Genomic DNA, 20670 nt, shown 5'->3' with positions numbered 1-20670 from the left:
TATCTCGCCTCTTGCCAGTGACAATTTACAACGGCGAAGGAGTTCAAACGCCGACAATTCACCCCAAAACCCGACCGTCAAATAAAAAGACGCTGAGGTAATACCGGCCTCATACCTAGGTAGCTAAGGAGTTCACCCCCACGACCCCCGAGTTTTCGGTTGGTCTCGGTAATAAGGTGTCCGAATGGGGATCTCCACTCCGAAGCTCGAGGCCGCATTGTCTATAGAAAGAAACAAGGATACTCTAATCGATTGGATAACAGGAAAAACTCTAATCGATATTTGGTAAGGCTTGTTCGCTAAATATCTTGGCTATCACTACTTTCGTGGGGGATGCGGAGACGTGGGGGAACATGAGGGATCACGAGGGAACATGGGGAACATGGGGAACATGGGGAAACCCAAAATTCATATCGATGACGTGGGGTGCTGCAACTGACTCTATATATATTTCCTGGTGGGTAAGAAATACGAAGGTATAGATATTTTCCTACAATGCAAGATCCCACCATGTCCAAACCAGATGTTGTTCACAATGAGGCGGCAGAGCCACAGAGCGGGGACAAAATCATCGATAATAGGGGTATTGTACGCGTCCCTTTGACCGAAGAAGATAGCAAGCGCATCTGCCGCAAGACCGACCGAACTATTCTTGTTGTGCTCGCCTGGGTCTACTTTTTGCAGATCCTCGACAAGACAGTCCTAGGATACGGTGCAACATTCGGGTTGCAGAAAGACACGGGCCTCACTGGCAATGAATATTCGCTCATCGGCTCCATCGGACCAATTGCACAACTTGCCTGGCAGCCCTTTTCTTCATACCTGATTGTCAAGGTTCCCCACAAAATCCTGATGCCAGTACTATGCCTTGGGTGGGGAATTGCCCAGACATGTATGGCTGTATGCCACAACTTCAACTCCTTGATGGCCGCTCGATTCTTTTTAGGGCTGTTTGAGGCCGGTTGTCTCCCTCTCTTTGGTGTTATCACGAGTCAATGGTACCGTCGTGCAGAGCAACCGATCCGTATCGCTGCATGGTATAGCACAAACGGTCTAGCAACCGTCATCGCAGCTGCCTTATCCTATGGATTGGCACAGATAGAGTCCGACGTCCTCAAATCATGGCAAATGTAGGAAACACCCTTCCCACCCCCTTGACAATGGTATATTCTGACTCGCTTTTAGCATATTTCTTGTGGTTGGCCTGATAACTGTCGCATCTTCTCCATTTGTCTACTGGCGCTTGGACAACGATATATCCACTGCTCGTTTCCTCAACGAGGAGGAGAAAGCTCAAGGAATAGAGCGCCTTCGGGCCAACCAGACTGGAACTGGGAATACTGAGTTCAAGTTCAGTCATGTCCTCGAGGCCTGCTTAGAGCCCAAAACATATCTGTGGATTGGAATGGCAATGCTCCTCAACATTGGCGCCAGCGTGACCAATATCTTCGGTCCACTGATTTTAAGCGGCCTTGGATACGATAAATACAGAACAACTCTGTTGACCATGCCATTTGGCGCATTGCAATTCATCGTCATTCTGCTGGCAAGTTATCTTGCCCAAACTGCTCGTGTGAAGAGCGCTATCATCGCGGCTTTCGTGCTGCCCGTGATCGCTGGTCTAGCAATTTTATATGCTGTGGCTCGGACTAAGTCTGTGCAGAGCCAGTTACTTGCTGGCTACTATTTACTGGCATTCTTATTTGGCGGCAATCCATTGATTGTGACCTGGATCATCGGCAACACGGCAGGCACCACTAAGAAATCTGTCATCATGAGCTTGTACAATGCAGCAAGCTCGGCAGGAAATATCATTGGCCCGTTGCTCTTCAACGAGAAGGACAAGCCAGCGTACCACCCAGGCCTACGCGCATGTCTCGGAATTTTCACCACTTTGGCCGCTGTTGTTCTCATTCAGTGGGCCAATCTCTGGTTTCTCAACAAACAACAAGCCCGTCGCCGTGTACAAAACGGCAAGAGAGCTGAAATCGTTGACCTTTCGATGCAAAATGATTATCACGATATGCAGGAAAATCTAGAGGAGACTGGACATGCGACTGTGCAAGTTGGGGATAATGCGTTTCAGGATCTGACCGATCGGGAGAATGATGAATTTGTTTATATCTATTAAAGCTAGTCGCCATACACGGTCCAATTTATGTGATTTGACTGAGATTTTCGGTAATTGAGTATAGTGTCTCGATCTCCTCTTCTACGAAGATGCATAGGGGCCAGGGTCCAAAACCCCTTTTAGGGGGATTTTATGCCTGAATGCCTTAATTTAGAACGGCAGGAAAATCAAAATACCTGAATTACTATTACATATGCCTTAGTAATCAAAGTACCTTGCCCAGGTGATTCTGACAGAAAGCTGGCGTACGAACAATGTAGGTATAGATGACCAATGTTGAAGACTCTAGTTAACAAAACCCACTTTTTCAACAATCTGTGCGGACCATGATGACTAACGTAATGTGCACTTTTGTATGGTATGCCTGGTACCCAATGTCACATGATGTTTCCGGTATATTACCTAGTTTCTACCATGTATTCGGACTTGGTATTCGACAGATTCTGTTGGTAACTAGATACCTGAATTTGTATGCATCCAAAAGCTTCAATTTTTAGACTTGCAACCACCAGCAATAATGGGGATATTTGAATTTGTATAGAGGTCAAAAGCTTTATTGTGTGGACTTGCAACCGCCAGAAATGATGGAGATATTTGAATTGTATGCAGTCCAAAAGCTTCATCTAGGCAGGTTGATGTATTAGCAATCTACAGTACTCTGTATTAGGCGGCATATAACGTATTTCACAAGCGAGTGGGCCACCCCAAAACACCATTGTAAATGCGATAAATTACAACTTAATATCTCAACAACGGTGCTTTATATAGAAATTTCTTAATAGCTTAAAATTTTTTTTTGGCGATATATAGCCTCTTTACGGAATTTTAGGAATATATTCGACTTAGTGATTGAGATATATATGTTTCTAGCTTTTTACAACGTAATTTTCGGTAATTTTTGAAATAATGATATTATACCCCTCTGCTTTCTTTAAAATTGATATATAATACTAGTAAGCCTTATCAATAGCTGTATAATGATACTAAAATCAAACCATAACGTGGTTGTTAAGATATAAGGTTATAAAATATCGCATTTACTATGGTGTTTTGGGTGGCCCACTCGCTTGTGAAATACGTTAAAGCGGTACTAATTCAGGTATTCAGGCCCCTATACGTCTTCGTACCTCTTCTAAGGTTACTATAAAGAAGTAGAGGCCTCTGAGTCAGAAACACACGAGTGACACGACCGATATCTATGGGTGTACATTTCTATATCTTCTGTCTCTTCGTCTCTTCTCTTCCTATGTTCTCCGGCCTGTCTGTGTGAGTTGGTCGCAGCAAGTCCTCTATTTTTACCTCACGCCTGTCTCGATCCCCGCCGTATTGCTTACAGAGGGTGGAATGAATTTTCACCTCCTGCCTAGAGAAGAATAGGGGAACAAACAACACAAACTGTTCAGACCGCATTGATTTGCCACGTTTTGATCGTTCAAACTATGATATGCAGCTATGGTCGGGTATTACCAGTTGAAACTTCAATTATTTTAAGGCTAGGGCTCAAACCGACCAGGATCCATGGAACATCGAAATCTCGTCGAGAACTGAATCGTGAGAATGATCAGGGACAAATGGGTTCTACTATTTGAACTCCACCTAGGCATGTAGTTGTAGTTTATATCAGACTTAAACCGTGGTGCTGAACCTACCGACTACCGACTCCGTAGGAATATGGTTATTGAGGCGCATTTTCTGCTTGGAGTCTTCTTGTGTAATGCCCCCTACGGGCCATGCCATAGAACACATGGTTATGATCCCTACCCGCATGCTGCCACATCATGGATGGTTTGATTCTCTTGATTACATCTCGAACATGCAAATGCACAGGGAAAAGACCTTCGGACTCGGACTCGGTCTTCAAATTTCAAACTAGCCGGACTGGCAACCCCTGGAAGCCTATGGCCTTGGGTTTTCTAAATTTCTAGACTAGGCGAGAGGATACAGGAAGTTGCTCTACACACATGGCAAAAAACAGGTGGATCCTATACCTTCATAGTGATTTGTGTTGTTTCATATCACAACCCCGGAGGCAGGCATCGGAGTCGGAACCAGCTGAAAAAAATGGCAAGCTGTTGCGAGATTAGATGTCCGAATTGTGCTGATCTGACAACCAAAGCGAGCCTCGGCACACTGATATGTACCGCTCCCCGTCGCTAGCAACTAGAGTGTGAATGTTGCGGAGAAAGTCTTCTCCCGATTGTTCATTATTGATACCCTATAGACCTTTCATTTCAATACGTACAGTCGCACATTCGTCGCACCAGCCTGTGCAGAGTCAGTGAAACCTGAGCTACACAATGACAGGTGGTCTTCATACCGGAGAACCGATTGCCATCGTGGGAAGCGCTTGCCGTTTTCCGGGTGATGCAACAACGCCCTCGAAGCTGTGGGAACTTCTCAAAGCACCTCGAGATGTTCTTAACCAAATCCCAGAAAGCCGCTTTAACACCAAAGCGTTTTACCATCCCGATGGCCTTCACCATGGCACTACGAATGTTCAGCATTCTTATTTGTTGTCCGACGATCATCGATTGTTTGACGCCCAATTCTTTGGAACCAAGCCAGTGGAAGCAAACTCGATTGATCCACAACAAAGGCTGTTGCTGGAGACTGTTTACGAGGGACTGGAAACATCTGGCATCCCCATGGAAAAGCTCCAAGGGTCGAACACCGGTGTATATGTTGGCCTAATGACCAACGACTATGCCGATATGTTAGGTCGGGATGTGCAGAACTTTCCGACTTATTTTGCATCGGGAACTGCCCGAAGCATTCTATCCAATCGAGTGTCCTACTTCTTCGACTGGCGCGGACCTTCGATGACCATCGACACGGCGTGTTCGTCTAGTCTGATTGCCCTACACCAGGCCGTACAGAGCCTGCGAAGTGGTGAGACTGATGTTGCGGTGGCAGCAGGAACCAACCTTCTGCTGGGACCGGAGCAATACATCGCAGAGAGCAAGCTGAAGATGCTCTCCCCGACGGGTCGCTCGCGCATGTGGGATAAAGGCGCAGATGGATATGCACGTGGTGATGGAATTGCTGCCGTCATACTCAAACCTTTGAGTGCCGCCTTGGCAAATGGAGATCACATCGAGTGTATAGTTCGGGAGACAGGTGCCAATCAAGATGGTCGCACCAAAGGAATTACGATGCCCAACCCCGTGGCTCAAGCTGACCTTATTCGCACGACATACGCTCGAGCTGGACTCGATCTTTCTAAACCAACCGACCGACCACAATATTTCGAAGCCCACGGTACCGGTACGTAATCTTAGTCTAACGGTGAGATAGCCTGCTGACCAAATCAGGAACTCCAGCAGGTGACCCAGTCGAGGCGGAGGCCATCAGCACTGCATTCTTTGGAAAAGCCGCCAAATATCACCGCAATGGCAACCAGGAGGACCCCTTGTATGTCGGATCCATCAAAACAGTGATCGGTCACACTGAAGGCACGGCTGGATTGGCAGCGGTCCTCAAAGCCTCGCTTGCTTTACAACATGCCGTCATCCCGCCAAACCTACTTCTCAACGAGTTAAGTTCCACGGTGCTTCCCTTCTACCGCGACCTTGAAATCCTTCAAGTTGCCAAGGAATGGCCTGAACTCCCAGAAAACACCCCCCGCCGTGCTAGTGTCAATAGCTTTGGCTTTGGTGGTGCGAACGCGCATGCAATTTTGGAAGCCTTTGATTCGCGCCTGCTTGCTCGTGGTCGCAACACCGCAGATGGCAGCTCTGTAGCAGTGTCGCCATTCAACTTTTCTGCCTCATCCGAAAGGTCACTTCGCACCACCATTGCAGCATATTCGGCATATTTGCAAGAGCATTCGGATATCAATCTCCGCAACTTGTCATGGACATTGAACTCTCGGCGTTCTACTCTCCCAGTACGGTTGTCGGTATCTGCATCAAGCCCTGGAGAGCTTGCTACAATCCTAAATGAAGCATTAGTGTCCTCGGCAATAACACCAAGCATGCAAACGGGAAGTATCCGTGAACCAAAACTCCTCGGGGTGTTCACAGGCCAAGGAGCACAGTGGGCAAGGATGGGAGCTGAATTGCTCGAAAACCTACCAATGGTCAGTGATTGCATCACTCGCCTTGATCGGTCTTTGCAGGAACTACCCACTGAGCATCGCCCTGTTTGGTCGCTGAGGGAGGAGTTTGTTAAAGACGAGTACTCATCTCGTATTGGCGAGGCAGCGTTTTCGCAACCTCTTTGCACCGCGATTCAGATTGCATTGGTTCAGCTTCTCCGGGCGGCCAATCTGAAACTCACTGCTGTCGTTGGCCATTCCTCTGGGGAGATTGCGGCAGCGTATGCCGCGGGATATCTCAATGAAGAGGATGCTATTCGCATTGCCTATTACCGTGGGTGGTCTCTGCAATATGCAACAGGCCAGGAAGGACAAAAAGGGGCAATGATGGCCGCGGGGACATCCTTTGAAGACGCAAAGGAGCTTTGTGAGATGCCGTCACTCGAGAACAGAATTTGCGTGGCGGCTAGCAACTCCTCTGCCAGCGTCACAATTTCCGGGGACGCCGATGCGATCGACGAGGCCAGGGAAATCCTTGAAGACGAAAAGAAATTTGCTCGCTTGTTGAAAGTGGACAAAGCCTATCACTCACATCACATGCTTTCCTGTGCAGCTCCTTATATCGCAGCAGTCCGCAAGTGTGGTGTAGCCATTCAGCGCCCCCCGAGTGGCAGTGCTACCTGGATTTCCAGTGTGTATGGTGACAAGATTGATAACGTGAACGACAATCTCGCCGACACGTACTGGATCAACAACATGATCAAGCCCGTACTATTCTCCCAGGCCGTCACTTATGCAGTTGGCGCAGCTGGCCCATTCGACATGGCTTTGGAGATTGGTCCTCATCCAGCATTGAAAGGACCTGCAATGCAAACAATCCAAGAAGTGTCTGGCCAGACATTGCCTTACACTGGGACATTGAACCGTGGTAAAAATGACAGCGAGGCTTTCTCATCCACACTGGGTGCCCTGTGGATTGCGTTGGGTGAGAGTGTGGTGGACTTCGCAGGGTTTGAAATGAAGACAATGAAAAAGAAAAGCACTCCACAGCTCCTCAAGGGCCTTCCATCATATTCGTGGGATCATGATCGGGTATATTGGCACGAATCTCGATCATCTACTGCAATACGCACTGAAAGGCAACCATTTCATCCCCTACTGGGCGTCAAATGCCCCGACGGCACAGACAATGAGCTACGGTGGCGCAACTATCTTCATCCTAGGGAGGTTCCTTGGTTGGCACATCATCAGGTCCAAAGTCAAATGGTATTCCCTGCAGCTGGGTATATATCGGCCGCGGTTGAGTCTGTGATTCAAAAGTATGGCTTGGGTTCCGTGCAACTGATTGACTTCCATGATGTGGTCATCGGGCAAGCATTGGTGCTTGAAGAAAACGGGGGAGTGGAGACTATTTTCAGACTTTCGATCGATCAAGTTCAGACCAATTGCGTGTCTGCGTCCTTTTCCTGTCACTCCGACGCCAATAAGGGGTCATCCAACATGTCCCTTCACGCATCTGCCACCTTGCAAATTACTCTGGGGGAACCGAAGCATGATACTCTCCCATCACACACCCAACCGCAAGGTTCATTCCTAGATCTGGAAGGTGACCGATTCTACAACTCAGTTTCCGAACTTGGGTTTGGCTACACCGGCCCCTTCCAGGCCCTTTCCACCTTGCGCAGAAGAATGGACGAGGCATCGGGTTTAATAGCTGTCCCAGTAGATTCTGAAACCGAAAAACCGTTGATCATTCACCCAGCCTCTCTTGATGGCGCTATTCAGTCCATCATGCTTGCTTATTCCTTCCCAGGTGATGGACGTCTACGCACCCTTTACCTTCCCACTCGAATTGACAGGCTTCGCCTCAATCCGACCGCCTGCGCTGTTCATGGTGCCCCCGGTGTAGATCTGCCCTTTTATTCTACAGTCACAGATGCTCGGTTTGCCGAGCTCTCTGGTGATGTTGATATATTTTCTGCAGACGGGAGACATACTTTGATTCAACTTGAAGGACTTCATACCACACCATTGACTCCGTTGACATCCACAAACGATGTTCCCTTTTTCACAGAAGTGATCTGGGATGTCGATAGGCCTACCGGGCGGCAATCAAAGAAACTTGAAGACATGCTTCCCCAAGACCGCTCCCTAGCCTTGGATCTCGAACGCGTCGCCCATTTCCACTTCAAAAAACTTGAAAGTTCCCCTGAGCACTCTGACCGCGCAAATAGTACTTTGAACCATATACATCTCCTCGCATATGCAGAGTATTGTACAACGTCCGTTGCGAATGGAAAACACAAATTCGCAAAGCCGGAATGGGCAAATGACACCATGGAGGAGATTGCTCCAATTTTAGATCGGTGAGAACTTGAACTCTTTTGCTGGCCTGGCAAACTGAAATTGAACCACACTGACTGATCCACATAGCCATTCCGATAGTATCGACATCAAACTGCTCTCTGCAGTTGGTGAAAACCTTCCTGCTATCATTCGGGGAGATATGAATTTGCTTGAAATCTTGATGCATGACAATATGTTAGCGGAATTCTACGCCAAAACATTTGGAATAGACGCATACTTGGATGCTGTTGCTCAGGCGGCTCGCCAGATCGGCCATAGATACCCTCATGTTAACGTTTTGGAGATTGGTCAGTCCTCGCATGTTGTCGAAACTGTGTCCGATACTAATTTATTATAGGGGCCGGCGCTGGCGCTACTTCGGATCGAGTACTGCGTGCAATGGGGTCCTCGTTTGCGTCGTATACATACACCGATATTTTGGACTCGCAGTTCGATGACGCCCGTGAAAGATTTTCGGATTATCAAACCAGAATGGCATTCAAGGTGTTGGACATCGAGAAGGACATTGGAGAACAGGACTATGAAGAGGGTTGTTTTGACCTTGTGATTGCTCCTCTAGCTCTGTATGCCACTATGAAGCTTGAAGTGACGCTGACAAACGTTCGTCGATTACTTAAGCCTGGTGGCTATCTGATCATGCTAGAACTCACTAACCCTGATGTGATGCGCTTCGGCCTCATTCTTGGTGGCCTACCAGGCTGGTGGTTAGGCTACGAGGAGGGAAGAACATTATCACCTTGTGTATCGGAGGAGAATTGGGAAGAACTGATGCAAAAGGCTGGATTTTCTGGTTTCGAAGCCCTTGTTTCGTCTTCGAAAACCTTGCCTGTGCCATTTTCCGTCATGGTTACTCAAGCTGTTGATCACCGTGTTAATTTCCTTCGTGACCCCTTGGCCGCTACTCATCTTCCACTGGGTGTGGACTCATTGACAATCATCGGAGGGAAAACATCCTTGACTGCTAATATGGTGGCCGATATCACCACTGCCGTTCGTCCCCACTACGGCAATATATACACAGCTAGTTCTTTGGGCGACCTTGTCTCAGCAAACCTGCCGGTAATGGGATCAGTGATCAGTTTGATTGAATTGGATGGGCCAGTTCTGAAACACATGTCCCCCGAGAATTTGAAGTCATTCCAAGAGCTCTTCAAACAAAGCAAGAATGTTCTATGGCTGGGACACGGTGCCCAAGGGGAGAACCCCTATGGCAACATGTTTGCAGGAGTTCAACGCACATTGGCCATGGAGATGACTCACCTCCATATCCATTTCCTCAACCTCCATTCACTGCATGATGCTGATGCCAATATTATCGCAACGAAGCTCCTCCATCTGGAAGCTGCCGAAATTTGGGACCAAGCCGGACAGCTCGATGGGATATTGTGGTCCAACGAGAGGGAACTGGTGCTGCAGAATGGGCACCTCAAAGTTCCTCGATTCCGCCTTAATTCTGGCCGAAATGACCGATACAACTCCTCAAGGCGTCTGATCATTAACAAGGTTGAACGAGCCAGGTCTGTTGTCACCATCCAACCAACAGAAATTGGATATCAAGTTGAAGAGAAGGACCCTCGAATCTCGCCGTCTTTCCCGGGTGATGTGAATATCGATGTGACTCACTCTTTGCTACGTGCCGTCCGCATTACTCCATCGGACAATTATTTCTTAGTGGTTGGGAAAAATGCGAGGAATGGCGAGCGGGTGATTGCCTTATCGCATACTCTGGACTCTCAAGTTCGTGTGCCGCATGGCTTGGCGGTGCGATGTGGAGATTCCGAAGAGCTAGGAATTCGATCAATGCTCACCCTTTATTTCTATTTCCTTGCTTTCTCTATGCTGCAACAGCTTCAATCGGGAACGACACTGGCTGTGTTAGACTCTGATTTCTCCTTTGCCCCCGTCCTTACGAAATACGCAAATGAAAAGGGCGTTCAACTTGCACTTTTGACAACAAAGGAAGGACACTGCTCGTGGCCATGGATCCGAATCCACCCAAACTCCACCCGGCGTGAAATACTGAGCAAGTTACCTGGCAATGTTTCACGATTTGTCAATATGGGTGGCAGCTCTGATATGGCTAACCTTCTGAGGGCATGCTTGCCGACAGAGTGTCATTTCGAGAGTGAGAACACTTTAACTGCAAATTGCACCAACTCTCAGTACACACCAGATAGAGGCCAACTGGCTATGCAGCTCCAGAATTCCTGGACGAGAGCACAATACGACTTGATGCCAGTCAATATGCACAAGTTTGTTCCTTTAGGACTCGAGGACCTGATTCGTGCCCAATCCCTGCTTCCGCAGCAGTCTTTAGTTGCATGGGGTGAATCACAGCTTGCTGTCCAGGTTCGCCCTGCTACCCAAAAGGTCAAATTTTCGAAAGACAAAACCTACTGGCTGGTTGGACTGACAGGTGGGCTCGGCTTGTCGCTTTGTCGGTGGATGGTTGGACAGGGGGCACGATACATCGCGCTATCCAGTCGCAATCCAAATATTGATCGCCAATGGCTACAGAGAATGGCTGCCATTGGCTGCACGGTTCGAGTCTTTTCCAAGTAAGCTCTTCCAATTTTCTTTAGTTGTTTGGGCTAATACATCCAGTGACATAACCAATCGGGAATCCGTTCAAGCAACCCATCGGAACATCAGCGAAACTATGCCCCCTATCGCTGGTGTCGCACAAGGTGCAATGGTACTCCAGGATACAATGTTCATTGATTTAGATCTGCCTCGCCTTGAGAAGGTTCTCCGTCCCAAAGTTGAAGGTAGTATACTACTGGACGAATTATTCCAAGAGGACACGTTAGAATTTATGGTTTTCTTTTCATCAATGGCTGCGATGACAGGAAACCCTGGCCAGGTTGCCTATAATGCCGCGAATATGTTTATGGCGAGCCTGGCAGCCCAGCGCCGAAACCGTGGCTTGGCAGCGCATGCGATTAACATCGGCGCCATCGTCGGTAACGGCTATGTGACGCGAGAACTTAACATGGGTCAACAATCATATCTATACCGAGTCGGCCATTCATGGATGTCTGAGCAAGACTTCCATGAGGTGTTTGCCGAAGGTGTCCTGTCCTGCTTCGACCGCGTAGGAAGTGCTGAGCTATGCTGTGGACTCAGAATTGACGACGATGAGTCAAAGAGTTGGGTTTCTAACCCAATGTTCCAGCACCTGGTCCACAAGTCTAGCAACCTTACGGTGGCAGACAAAAAGGGGAAATATGGCGTGTTGATAAAAACACGCTTGTTCGAGGCAACTTCAAACCAGGAAGTTATCGAGATCTTGCAGGGTACGTTTATCGGGAATTCTAATACGCAGTTGAAACTAAATGATTTTGTTTAGATGGATTTGTGTTGAAGCTCCAGTCGGCTCTTCAGGCTGACCCCAACAAGCCTATGCTGGACATGAGTCCGGATGAGCTTGGTGTGGATTCGTTAGTCGCCGTTGACCTTCGGTCATGGTTCCTCAAGGAGTTGGGCGTCGACATGCCGGTGTTGAAAATATTTAACGCGGCGTCGATTCGTGAGCTTTTGGTCACTGCTGCTGAAGTTCTACCAGAGTCCTTGGTTCCCAATTTGATTCCTGGTGATCAAGCAGTGAAGCCACCGGCACACCAACCAAATCCCTCGGTGGCTGCGACAGCCGCTTCCCGTGCAGATCTGCCTGTCAATATAATTGTTCCAGAGAGCAGAGCCAGCTCTATGGAATTGAAGTTTGCACTCCCAGACGCAACAAACGCGTACAGTGGCAGCTCTGCGACGTCTTTAATCACCGGTGACTCAAACTCTGAGAATAATGACGACACTTCCTCATCCCTTTTTACTGACGACAGCGAAATGGGCTCCGCAAAACGTGAAATCCAAAGGACTGTGCCGATGTCCTACGGGCAGTCGCGCTTCTGGTTTCTAGAGCATCTGGTCGAGGACAAGACCGCATTTAACATTACACCGACGTTTGAATTGTCTGGTCGCTTAAGAATTGAAGAATTTGGGAATGCTGTACAAACCGCAGCACAACATCACGAAGCTTTGCGTACTTTCTTTTTCACTGACAATGAGCGAAATCATATGCAAGGCATTTGGACGAAATCTACCTTGCAGTTGGAGCACGTTGCAATCTCGGATGAGACAGAAGTCGAAGAGGCCACAAAGCAGATGGAGGCATATGTGTTCAAAATTTCTGATGGCGAAATCATGCGTGTTCGGCTGCTTTCGCTCAACCCAGAAAAGCACTGGATAATCTTCGGCTTCCATCACATAAACATGGATGGGATTAGCTTCGAAGTATTTTGGTCAGATGTGGAAAAGGCGTATCAAGGCCAACCCCTTTCCGAAGATGGACTTCAATATCCAGACTTTACTATGCGGCAGCTTCGTGAATACGAAGAGGGCGCCTGGGGTGGGGATCTGACTTACTGGCGAGCACAATATACAGAGATTCCACCCACAATTCCCCTTCTTCCATTTGCCCTACAGCCAATGCGGCCCAAGGTTGCTCAATTCGGGTCTCATACTGCCCAGATTCGTCTCGATGTTAGTTTGTCGGATTCAATTGACCGGTGTTGCCGGATGTTCAAATCAACACCCTTCCATTTTCATTTGGCAGTCTGGAAGACACTTCTTCTACGGTTCTTTGATATGAAGGATGTTTGCATCGGCCTCGGAGATGGGAACCGCACAGACGCCGATGTCCTGCGGAGCATGGGACTTTTCTTGAACCTTCTCCCTGTGAGGTTCTCCCAGCAGCCAGGCCAATCTTTTGGGGAATCTCTCAAGGAGGTCCGAAACATCACTCAGGTTGCATTTTCCCACTCGCGTGTGCCATTTGATGTGATCTTAACAGAACTCAACGTTCCGCGATCCGCATCACACAATCCCCTATGCCAGACCCTCTTCAACTATCGACCCAAGGTCGAGCAATCAAGAAGCTTCTGCGGTTGTTTGGCAGATGGCGCACTTCTGGGCGGCGGCGAAACTTCTTTTGACCTCGGTCTGGATGTTGGCAACGTCGGTGCTGGCGAGACACTAATTCACCTCTCGGCCCAGAGGAGCTTATATGGAATGGAACATGCCGAAATCATTCTCAGCTCCTATGTCAACCTCCTCCGGTCATTTCTTCAGAACCCAGCCACTCGGGTTACATGGCCAGAATTACATTCCAAGGAAGACCTCCAGGAGGCAGTGACGGCGGGCCGAGGCAAGTCAATTAATTACTACCGGCTAGTTGTAAGTATTTTGCTAAATATGTTATATAGGGCCGGAGCTCCGAGACGAGTATGCTACGACTATCGTCCACCGACTAGATGAAGTCGCCTTGCACTATCCGAACCATGTCGCATTGAAACCCCACGGTGGGAGCCCCTTGACTTATGCTGAAGTCCAGTGTCGCATCGATGTTATCGCCAACGAGCTCTTACGCAATGGAGTTGGCAAGGGTACCCGTGTTGGGGTTTTCCAGTCACCAAGGGCAGACTGGATATGTTCTCTCATGGCCATCTTGCGTGTCGGTGGTGCCTACATTCCATTGGACAAAAAGGTGGGGATGAACAGACTCGCGATGATCATGGAAGAAACACAAGCACTGATAGTATTGGTTGATACAAACTCCATCTCCGATTATGCGCTTTTGCGCACCACGGCAAAACCCATCGACGTATGTAGCCTAAACGGCCCTACTGCACGTGCCGTCCGAAATATGGCAATCCCAAGCCAGACAGCAGTGATCATGTATACCAGTGGATCAACTGGTACCTCAAAGGGAATCATGATTACTCATTCAGCATATGTACACCACGTTCAGTCATGCAGTGACGTCTGGAAACTTAAACAGGGAAGCGAGATCATCCTGCATCAATCATCTTATGCATGGGATGCATCTTTGTGGCAGATCATGGTCTCCCTATGCTCGGGTGCGACCCTTGTGATTGCATCTGATCTCACAAGAGGCGATCCCGTTGCTATCACACAACTTATCGCATCAGAGAATGTGACATGCACCCTTGCGACGCCCACGGAATATCTCGCTTGGGTGCGTCATGGTAGCTCTCACCTTAGTAACTCTCGCTTGTCGACTGCAGTATGTGGTGGTGAATTCATGTCAAGTGGCTTGATTAAAGAGATTAAGAATCTCCATCGGCCGGATCTCAAACTGATAAATGCTTATGGGCCGGCGGAGATCAGTGTTGCATGCTCGGGCAGTGAAGTCCCTTACAACCTGCTGGATTTGACATCAACACACCTTGCACCAGCGCTGTACACTTTACCAAACTATTCTGTTTACATTGTCGACGAAAATTTAAACCCTGTACCCATCGGAGTTCCTGGTGAAGTGGTTGTTGGTGGCGCAGGAGTTGCCCAAGGCTATCTTGACGGCACCAAAACAACTGAACGCTTTTCGAATGATCGGTACGCAAGCAAGTTTTTCCAGGAGAGGAACTGGGCAAAAATCCACCGCACTGGAGATCGCGGAAAACTAAATCGCGATGGTGGTCTTATTCTTCTGGGGCGCATGGACGGAGATAACCAAATCAAATTGAGAGGAATTCGCATCAATATTGAAGAAATCGAGACCGCGATCGTCAGTTCTTCTGCTGGAGCTATCACGCAAGCTGTTGTATCTGTTCGTTCAGATGCAACTCAATCTGGGAGTGAACAATTTCTAGTTGCCTTTACTATAATGGCTCCCTCGCATGACTCTGAAAATGTGCTTCAGTTTCTCAGGCACCTTTCCCAAGGACTGCCATTACCACCTCATATGCGACCTGCTGCTATCATTCCAGTTGAAAATATTCCCCAAAATATCTCGGGGAAGACTGATCGTGCCGCAGTCAGCGCACTTCCCATTCCGTTGATTTCATCTAAGCTACCAGACGACAGCACTCTCACGGCAATTGAACAGTCATTGCGTCAGCTCTGGCAACAGGCACTTCCACGGGAACTGAGTAGCTTTCACTCAATTAATTCCCTATCCGACTTTTTCCACGTTGGTGGAAGTTCACTCGGTCTGGTGAACCTGCAAGCTCTGATCAAGGAAAACCTCGGTGCGTCTATGGCATTGTATCAACTTTTTGAAGCCAGCACTCTACGTGGAATGGCGGCAAAGATTCAAGACATATCTCGCCCCGTACTTGAGCTAGATGTTGATTGGGACACAGAAGTTGAAGTCGCATCCGACCTCACTTCATCTCTGAATTACAGTGATACTCACATTATCACCTCCGGGATCAACACCGTTGTGCTTACCGGGGCAACTGGTTTCCTTGGTAAGGAAATACTCCGCAGACTCATAAAAGATGAAAAGGTCTCATCTATTCATTGTCTTGCTGTCAGAAAACGATCCTTAGATGTACCTGAGCTATTTGCTCATCCGAAAGTTCATTTGCATTATGGTGATCTAGGGTCTCCTCAATTAGGGCTCTCGGAATCTGACACCAGATCGATATTCTCCTGTGCAGACATTGTTATTCACAATGGCGCGGATGTATCGTTCATGAAAACATATCGGACCCTCAAGCTGATCAATGTGGCATCGACAAAGGAACTCGTCAAACTTGCATTGCCCCGGCGTATTCCATTCCATTTTGTCTCGTCGGCTGGTGTTGCACGCCTTGCCGCCCAAGATAGTTTTGGGGAGACGTCTGTCTCGTCGTATCCTCCTCCGTCTCGACCAACAGATGGGTACATCGCTGCCAAGTGGGTGAGCGAAGTCTATCTGGAACGCATCAACCGCCAATTTGGTCTCCCCGTATGGATCCACCGTCCATCGAGCATCACCGGTACCAATGCACCAGAACTTGACCTCATGGACAATGTCATGCGGTTCACCAAAGCAACCCAGAAAGTGCCAGACTCGAGCTCATGGTCAGGGGTCTTTGATCTCATTTCTGTACAGTCAGCCGCCTGCCAACTACTCGAAGGCGTTCACCAATCCAGCATCACTGAACCAGCTATTGGGTCTGTGACCTACCTCTATGAATCTGGCGAGATGAAGATAGGGCGTGATGAGATTATACCCTTGATGCAATCGGGCTCGGGCCAACAGTTTCAGGTCGTTTCTCTCGACGAGTGGGTGAATGCTGCCGAACAAGCTGGAATGAGTGTGTTGCTGGGAGAGTACTTGCGCAGGGCCTCTGATGGTCAAGTTCTCCTCCCTAGATTAATTAAAGCTGGATTTTCCGAGGATGAATGAGCATGTACGGGAATAGAAAGTTAGAGCCACAATCAGTTACCATCGACCGAAATCATTACTTGTTATTGTTATCCGCAGTCTTACGCAACTTGTGCTTTTTTTACTCTTGTGAAGAAATCTGTCCTTAGTCGAATACACTTGCTAGCTCTACAGGTTCATATCCCAGTATTCTCCGGCCGTTATTTGAGCGGAATATGTCCGTCAGATGACATAGGCCACTCGAATTTTAGAGCAAAAGCTAAGGTTTCTCTCGATTTTCAGTATTGATCCGTCTCCTATGTGAGATTGAGATGGGGTGGAATAACTCACTTGATTGATGTTCGGCTATCAACGTGAATACCTGTGGATGGAAATTAACTAGGCCGAATAATGTATACTAGTAGGTCAACACCAGGAGCTAAGAGTAGTCTTGATCTCTTTTTCCTTTTACTTTCCCCTAATCTCACGATCCAGACCCGACTATGCAGTCAGTGTTAGACATTTGAATGAATGATATTTTGATTTAACCCACTGACGAAGCCCAAGAGCGATTGCTCTCCTAGTCTTCGATGATGCGTACCTTTTGAATTCGACGACCTTGTTGTTTTGTCTTGTAATTTCAATGATCAGGTCAGATTTATGGTATATTTCAGTGGTATATTGTACGTCCCCATTTTCTGCTCTTCCAAAATTCAAGAGGCAACCTTTTCCCTTTATGCCACCGTATCTATGTAACTTGTTGATTCATCATATCAATGCAAGGGGGTAGTCTAGGTATACTCGAGAGAGCCCTGACAGCAAATTTTCTCCACTTTGATACTTACCTCTATATATCGATATGAACAATATTGTATTAGTACAGTGTACTGCATGTATGAAGTGTGAGATTTTTTGAAAGGATACTTGTATAAATAGGTAAATAGTAAGGATATCTAATCTCTTCAACCTTGAGATATGAAGGTATATCTGTAGACTTCTTTTCCACCTGCAGATAACCTCGCACCCACATTATAATGGAAACAGGTAGAATCACAGACCCATCTGAGCCCATCGGTTGACAATGACTTAATGCAGCTTAAATTGGACTACATTCCTGCAATACAACAGAAGACACATTGTATGCGGAGAAAGGCGTAAGCAATGTCAAATTGCATCGCGAGCGCTAATGTTGCATCAGGGGGTGTTGCCATTCTTGGCTAGCGTTGAAATGACCCTAAGTATCATCATGTTAACTGCTGAGAATAAACGAGAATTCCCAACCAATAATTATCTCTACGTTCTCGCAGGGACCGTGATGCCCAGGTATTATTCCCGGTTATATGTCTAAAAAGGCAGGAGTTAGAACTTTGACCAGAATCGCCGATTTTAAACCCAGCATTTCATGGCCAGAAACCTCACAATTTGGGCTAGTTTCTTTTTTCTTTTGTTTCATGGTCTTTTCTTTATTACTGTTTTATTCTGTGTCGTACAGTAAGACGAATTAAATTTTATATAAATGGGTCTCCTAAATTCACAAGCGGTTAAAATTCCACCAGCTTTTTTTTTAACATTCACAAGATGGCAGCCCGGGATGAATTACCCTCAAATCAGACCGGCATCATTCAACATGAAGGCGGCATTCTTCAAATCACTCATGGCCTCCCTATCCCAGAACTCGAGCCCCATCAAATGTTGGTGAAGACTGCTGCAGTTGCCCTTAACCCCTGTGATTATAAAATGCCATTGAGATTCCCGACCCCAGGACTCTGGGACGGGTGTGACTTTTCAGGTACAGTGGTTGCTCTAGGAAGCGAGGCTGCTGCACAGGGACGATTCCGTCTCGGAGATCAGGCTTTTGGTGCTGTTCAAGGCTCGAATATGTCGGATCCAATGTCTGGAGCCTATTGCGAGTACATTCGAACCGAACCGGAGCTCACTTTCCATGTTCCTAAGGGAATGGATATTTTCAATGCACCCTCCCTTTCAGGGACCGCAATTGCGACTCTTGGGGTTGCTCTGTTTTGGTCGCTTCAATTACCCGGAGAATTACACACACCAGCATTCAAACACGAAGACGTTCTGGTATACGGTGGAAGTAGCACTATAGGGCTACTTGCAATCCAGATGGTGAAGCTGTAAGCATTCCATTTCCTTCTTGTGGCTTTTATTATATTCAAATCACTGATCTATCTTGCTTAGCTGTGGCCACCGGGTAATCACCACATGCTCTCCTCACAACTACGACTTGGTGAAATCATACGGGGCTGATCTCGTCTTTGATTACAACTCTCCAACTTGTGCCGAAGATATTCGAGCGGCCACAAAAAACACTTTGCGCTACGCGCTTGATCCTTTTGCGGAAGCCAAAACTCTGCGGATGTGCTACGCAGCCATTGGTCGTACTGGAGGAAGGTACTGTGCACTTGAGCAGTATCAAGAAAGTCTTTGCTCGCGAAAGACAATCAAGCACGAACTAGTCATGGGAGGTGCCATCTCTGGGCGAGGTGTTGAGCTCCCAGACCCATACGGCATTCTACCACGACCTGAGATTGGGGTCTGGGCTCGGTCATGGTATGCAGAACTCCAGAAACTGATAGACAATGGGAAGCTTAAAATGTGTCCATTTCAAACCATTCCGGGCAAATTTGAAGGGATCTTGGAGGGGTTGGACATGCTACGAAATGGAAAGGTTTCCGGAAAGAAGCTGGTCGTCCCTATGGCTACGAAATGAAAGTTTGCATTGAGTTGGAGACTTGAAAGAAGACTAGCCAAATCCCCAATTACTTGTGGAAATTGAATATGGGTTGCTCAGCCATTGGAATTACATAACGCTTTGTACACCCGAGACTTGGCTCTTCGCCGTTCCTTGTAGTTTATGGTTGTTAGCTAGTGGATAGATTCCATACGCAGAGACCTCGCTACGATATCTGCTAACTTCAGATGAGAAGTACCATCCCATTAGAACCGAAGATGACTTAACCAAGTAATAAAATAGAAACAGGGTTTAGGGTTTAGGGGTTTAGCTTGTCAAGACTGCGGTGTGTGGTGGTTTTATGCGGTGCATTCAAAATTTCGATTTGCATCGAAAACAACCTATCATTAAGATAAGTAATAGTATGTGGGTAGCATCTAATTTGGACCATCGTAAACCATCTTAGCGATAACCTTCTTCTCCTCCTTTGTCGTGCTAATATTTCGCGTCAAATATCTCTTTCCATCGAGCTCTTCAAATCCCCAAATCACTTCCGCTTCCCATCCCTTTGATGGATTCTGGGCTAATTCTTGAATCACCTTGCCACTCAGGCTAGCCACTTCTAGAACCTGACGGATGGTGTCTTCCAGTATAGCAGATATGTTCACAAATTGAAGCTGCATCTCAATATCTCCGAAAATAGGCAGCGAGACATCCTGTGGGGTTCCATCGACTGAATAACTCCCTTCGCTGTCAAATCCCCCTGGATTGACAGTTTGTATCATACGTAGGCTTGTGACTGGTTTCACATCGGTGGCCAGATCAGAACCTTCATTGGAGTCTCCCTCTATGCATGGGCCATCTTTAGCGGATAGAGAAGTGGTCTGGCTGATTTGTAACGAAAGCCGGGCATGTCGCAAGACCTTTCGGACAACCCAAGGTACGCCTTGCTAATGTTTCTCAGTAAAGCAAAACCAACACCTCGATTAATGTTCGCTCTTACCAAGACGAAAACGTCATCTGGATCGGTTGACAGCTTTCGGTTCTAATCATCATATTAGCCCATGCGTTAGGTAAGTAGTAAACTAGTGAAAGCATACCAATACCCAGGTTCCAGTAAGATCAGGAACATCTTGGAAACTAGGTACAGCCATCCTCGGGGTTGGGATTTGGCTAATGATTGGAGAAGACGTCTGTTCTTCTGTTTGGAAGGTATATCTGTGTGGTAATGAGGAGATCGTTCCTTTTTAACGGTAGAGTTCAGTCTCCTTTACTCCGTACTCCAGGGACCC

General features: G+C 47.5%; 4 protein-coding genes across 4 annotated transcripts; 3 read left to right on the top strand and 1 right to left on the bottom strand.

Annotated features, from left to right (window-relative positions):
• Positions 1–510: 510 nt before the first annotated feature.
• N7537_003316 (putative MFS transporter) lies at positions 511–2131 on the top strand (the record flags this gene model as incomplete). Its single annotated transcript, XM_056894374.1, has 2 exons — positions 511–1130; positions 1186–2131. 2 exons carry the CDS (start codon positions 511–513, stop codon positions 2129–2131), a joined length of 1566 nt encoding a protein of 521 aa, XP_056759369.1.
• A 2297-nt stretch (positions 2132–4428) lies between these two features.
• N7537_003315 (Acyl transferase/acyl hydrolase/lysophospholipase) lies at positions 4429–16728 on the top strand (the record flags this gene model as incomplete). Its single annotated transcript, XM_056894373.1, has 7 exons — positions 4429–5395; positions 5443–8533; positions 8601–8821; positions 8872–11092; positions 11139–11830; positions 11884–13737; positions 13796–16728. 7 exons carry the CDS (start codon positions 4429–4431, stop codon positions 16726–16728), a joined length of 11979 nt encoding a protein of 3992 aa, XP_056759368.1.
• Positions 16729–18264: 1536 nt separating this feature from the next.
• On the top strand, positions 18265–19417 carry N7537_003314 (zinc-binding alcohol dehydrogenase family protein; the record flags this gene model as incomplete). Its single annotated transcript, XM_056894372.1, has 2 exons — positions 18265–18821; positions 18886–19417. 2 exons carry the CDS (start codon positions 18265–18267, stop codon positions 19415–19417), a joined length of 1089 nt encoding a protein of 362 aa, XP_056759367.1.
• A 398-nt stretch (positions 19418–19815) lies between these two features.
• Positions 19816–20532, bottom strand: N7537_003313 (uncharacterized protein; the record flags this gene model as incomplete). The annotated part of the gene is made up of 3 exons (XM_056894371.1): positions 19816–20328; positions 20382–20423; positions 20479–20532. The coding sequence occupies 3 exons, from the start codon at positions 20530–20532 to the stop codon at positions 19816–19818; spliced, it is 609 nt and encodes a 202-aa protein (XP_056759366.1).
• Positions 20533–20670: the final 138 nt, after the last annotated feature.

This window comes from Penicillium hordei (assembly GCF_028827395.1).
Source record: "Penicillium hordei strain IBT 12815 chromosome Unknown utg000001l_segment0_segment0, whole genome shotgun sequence".
In the NCBI taxonomy this organism is placed as follows: Eukaryota; Fungi; Ascomycota; class Eurotiomycetes; order Eurotiales; family Aspergillaceae; genus Penicillium; species Penicillium hordei.
Note: the sequence above shows the minus strand (reverse complement) of the source record. Positions and strands in the feature narration are given on the sequence as shown.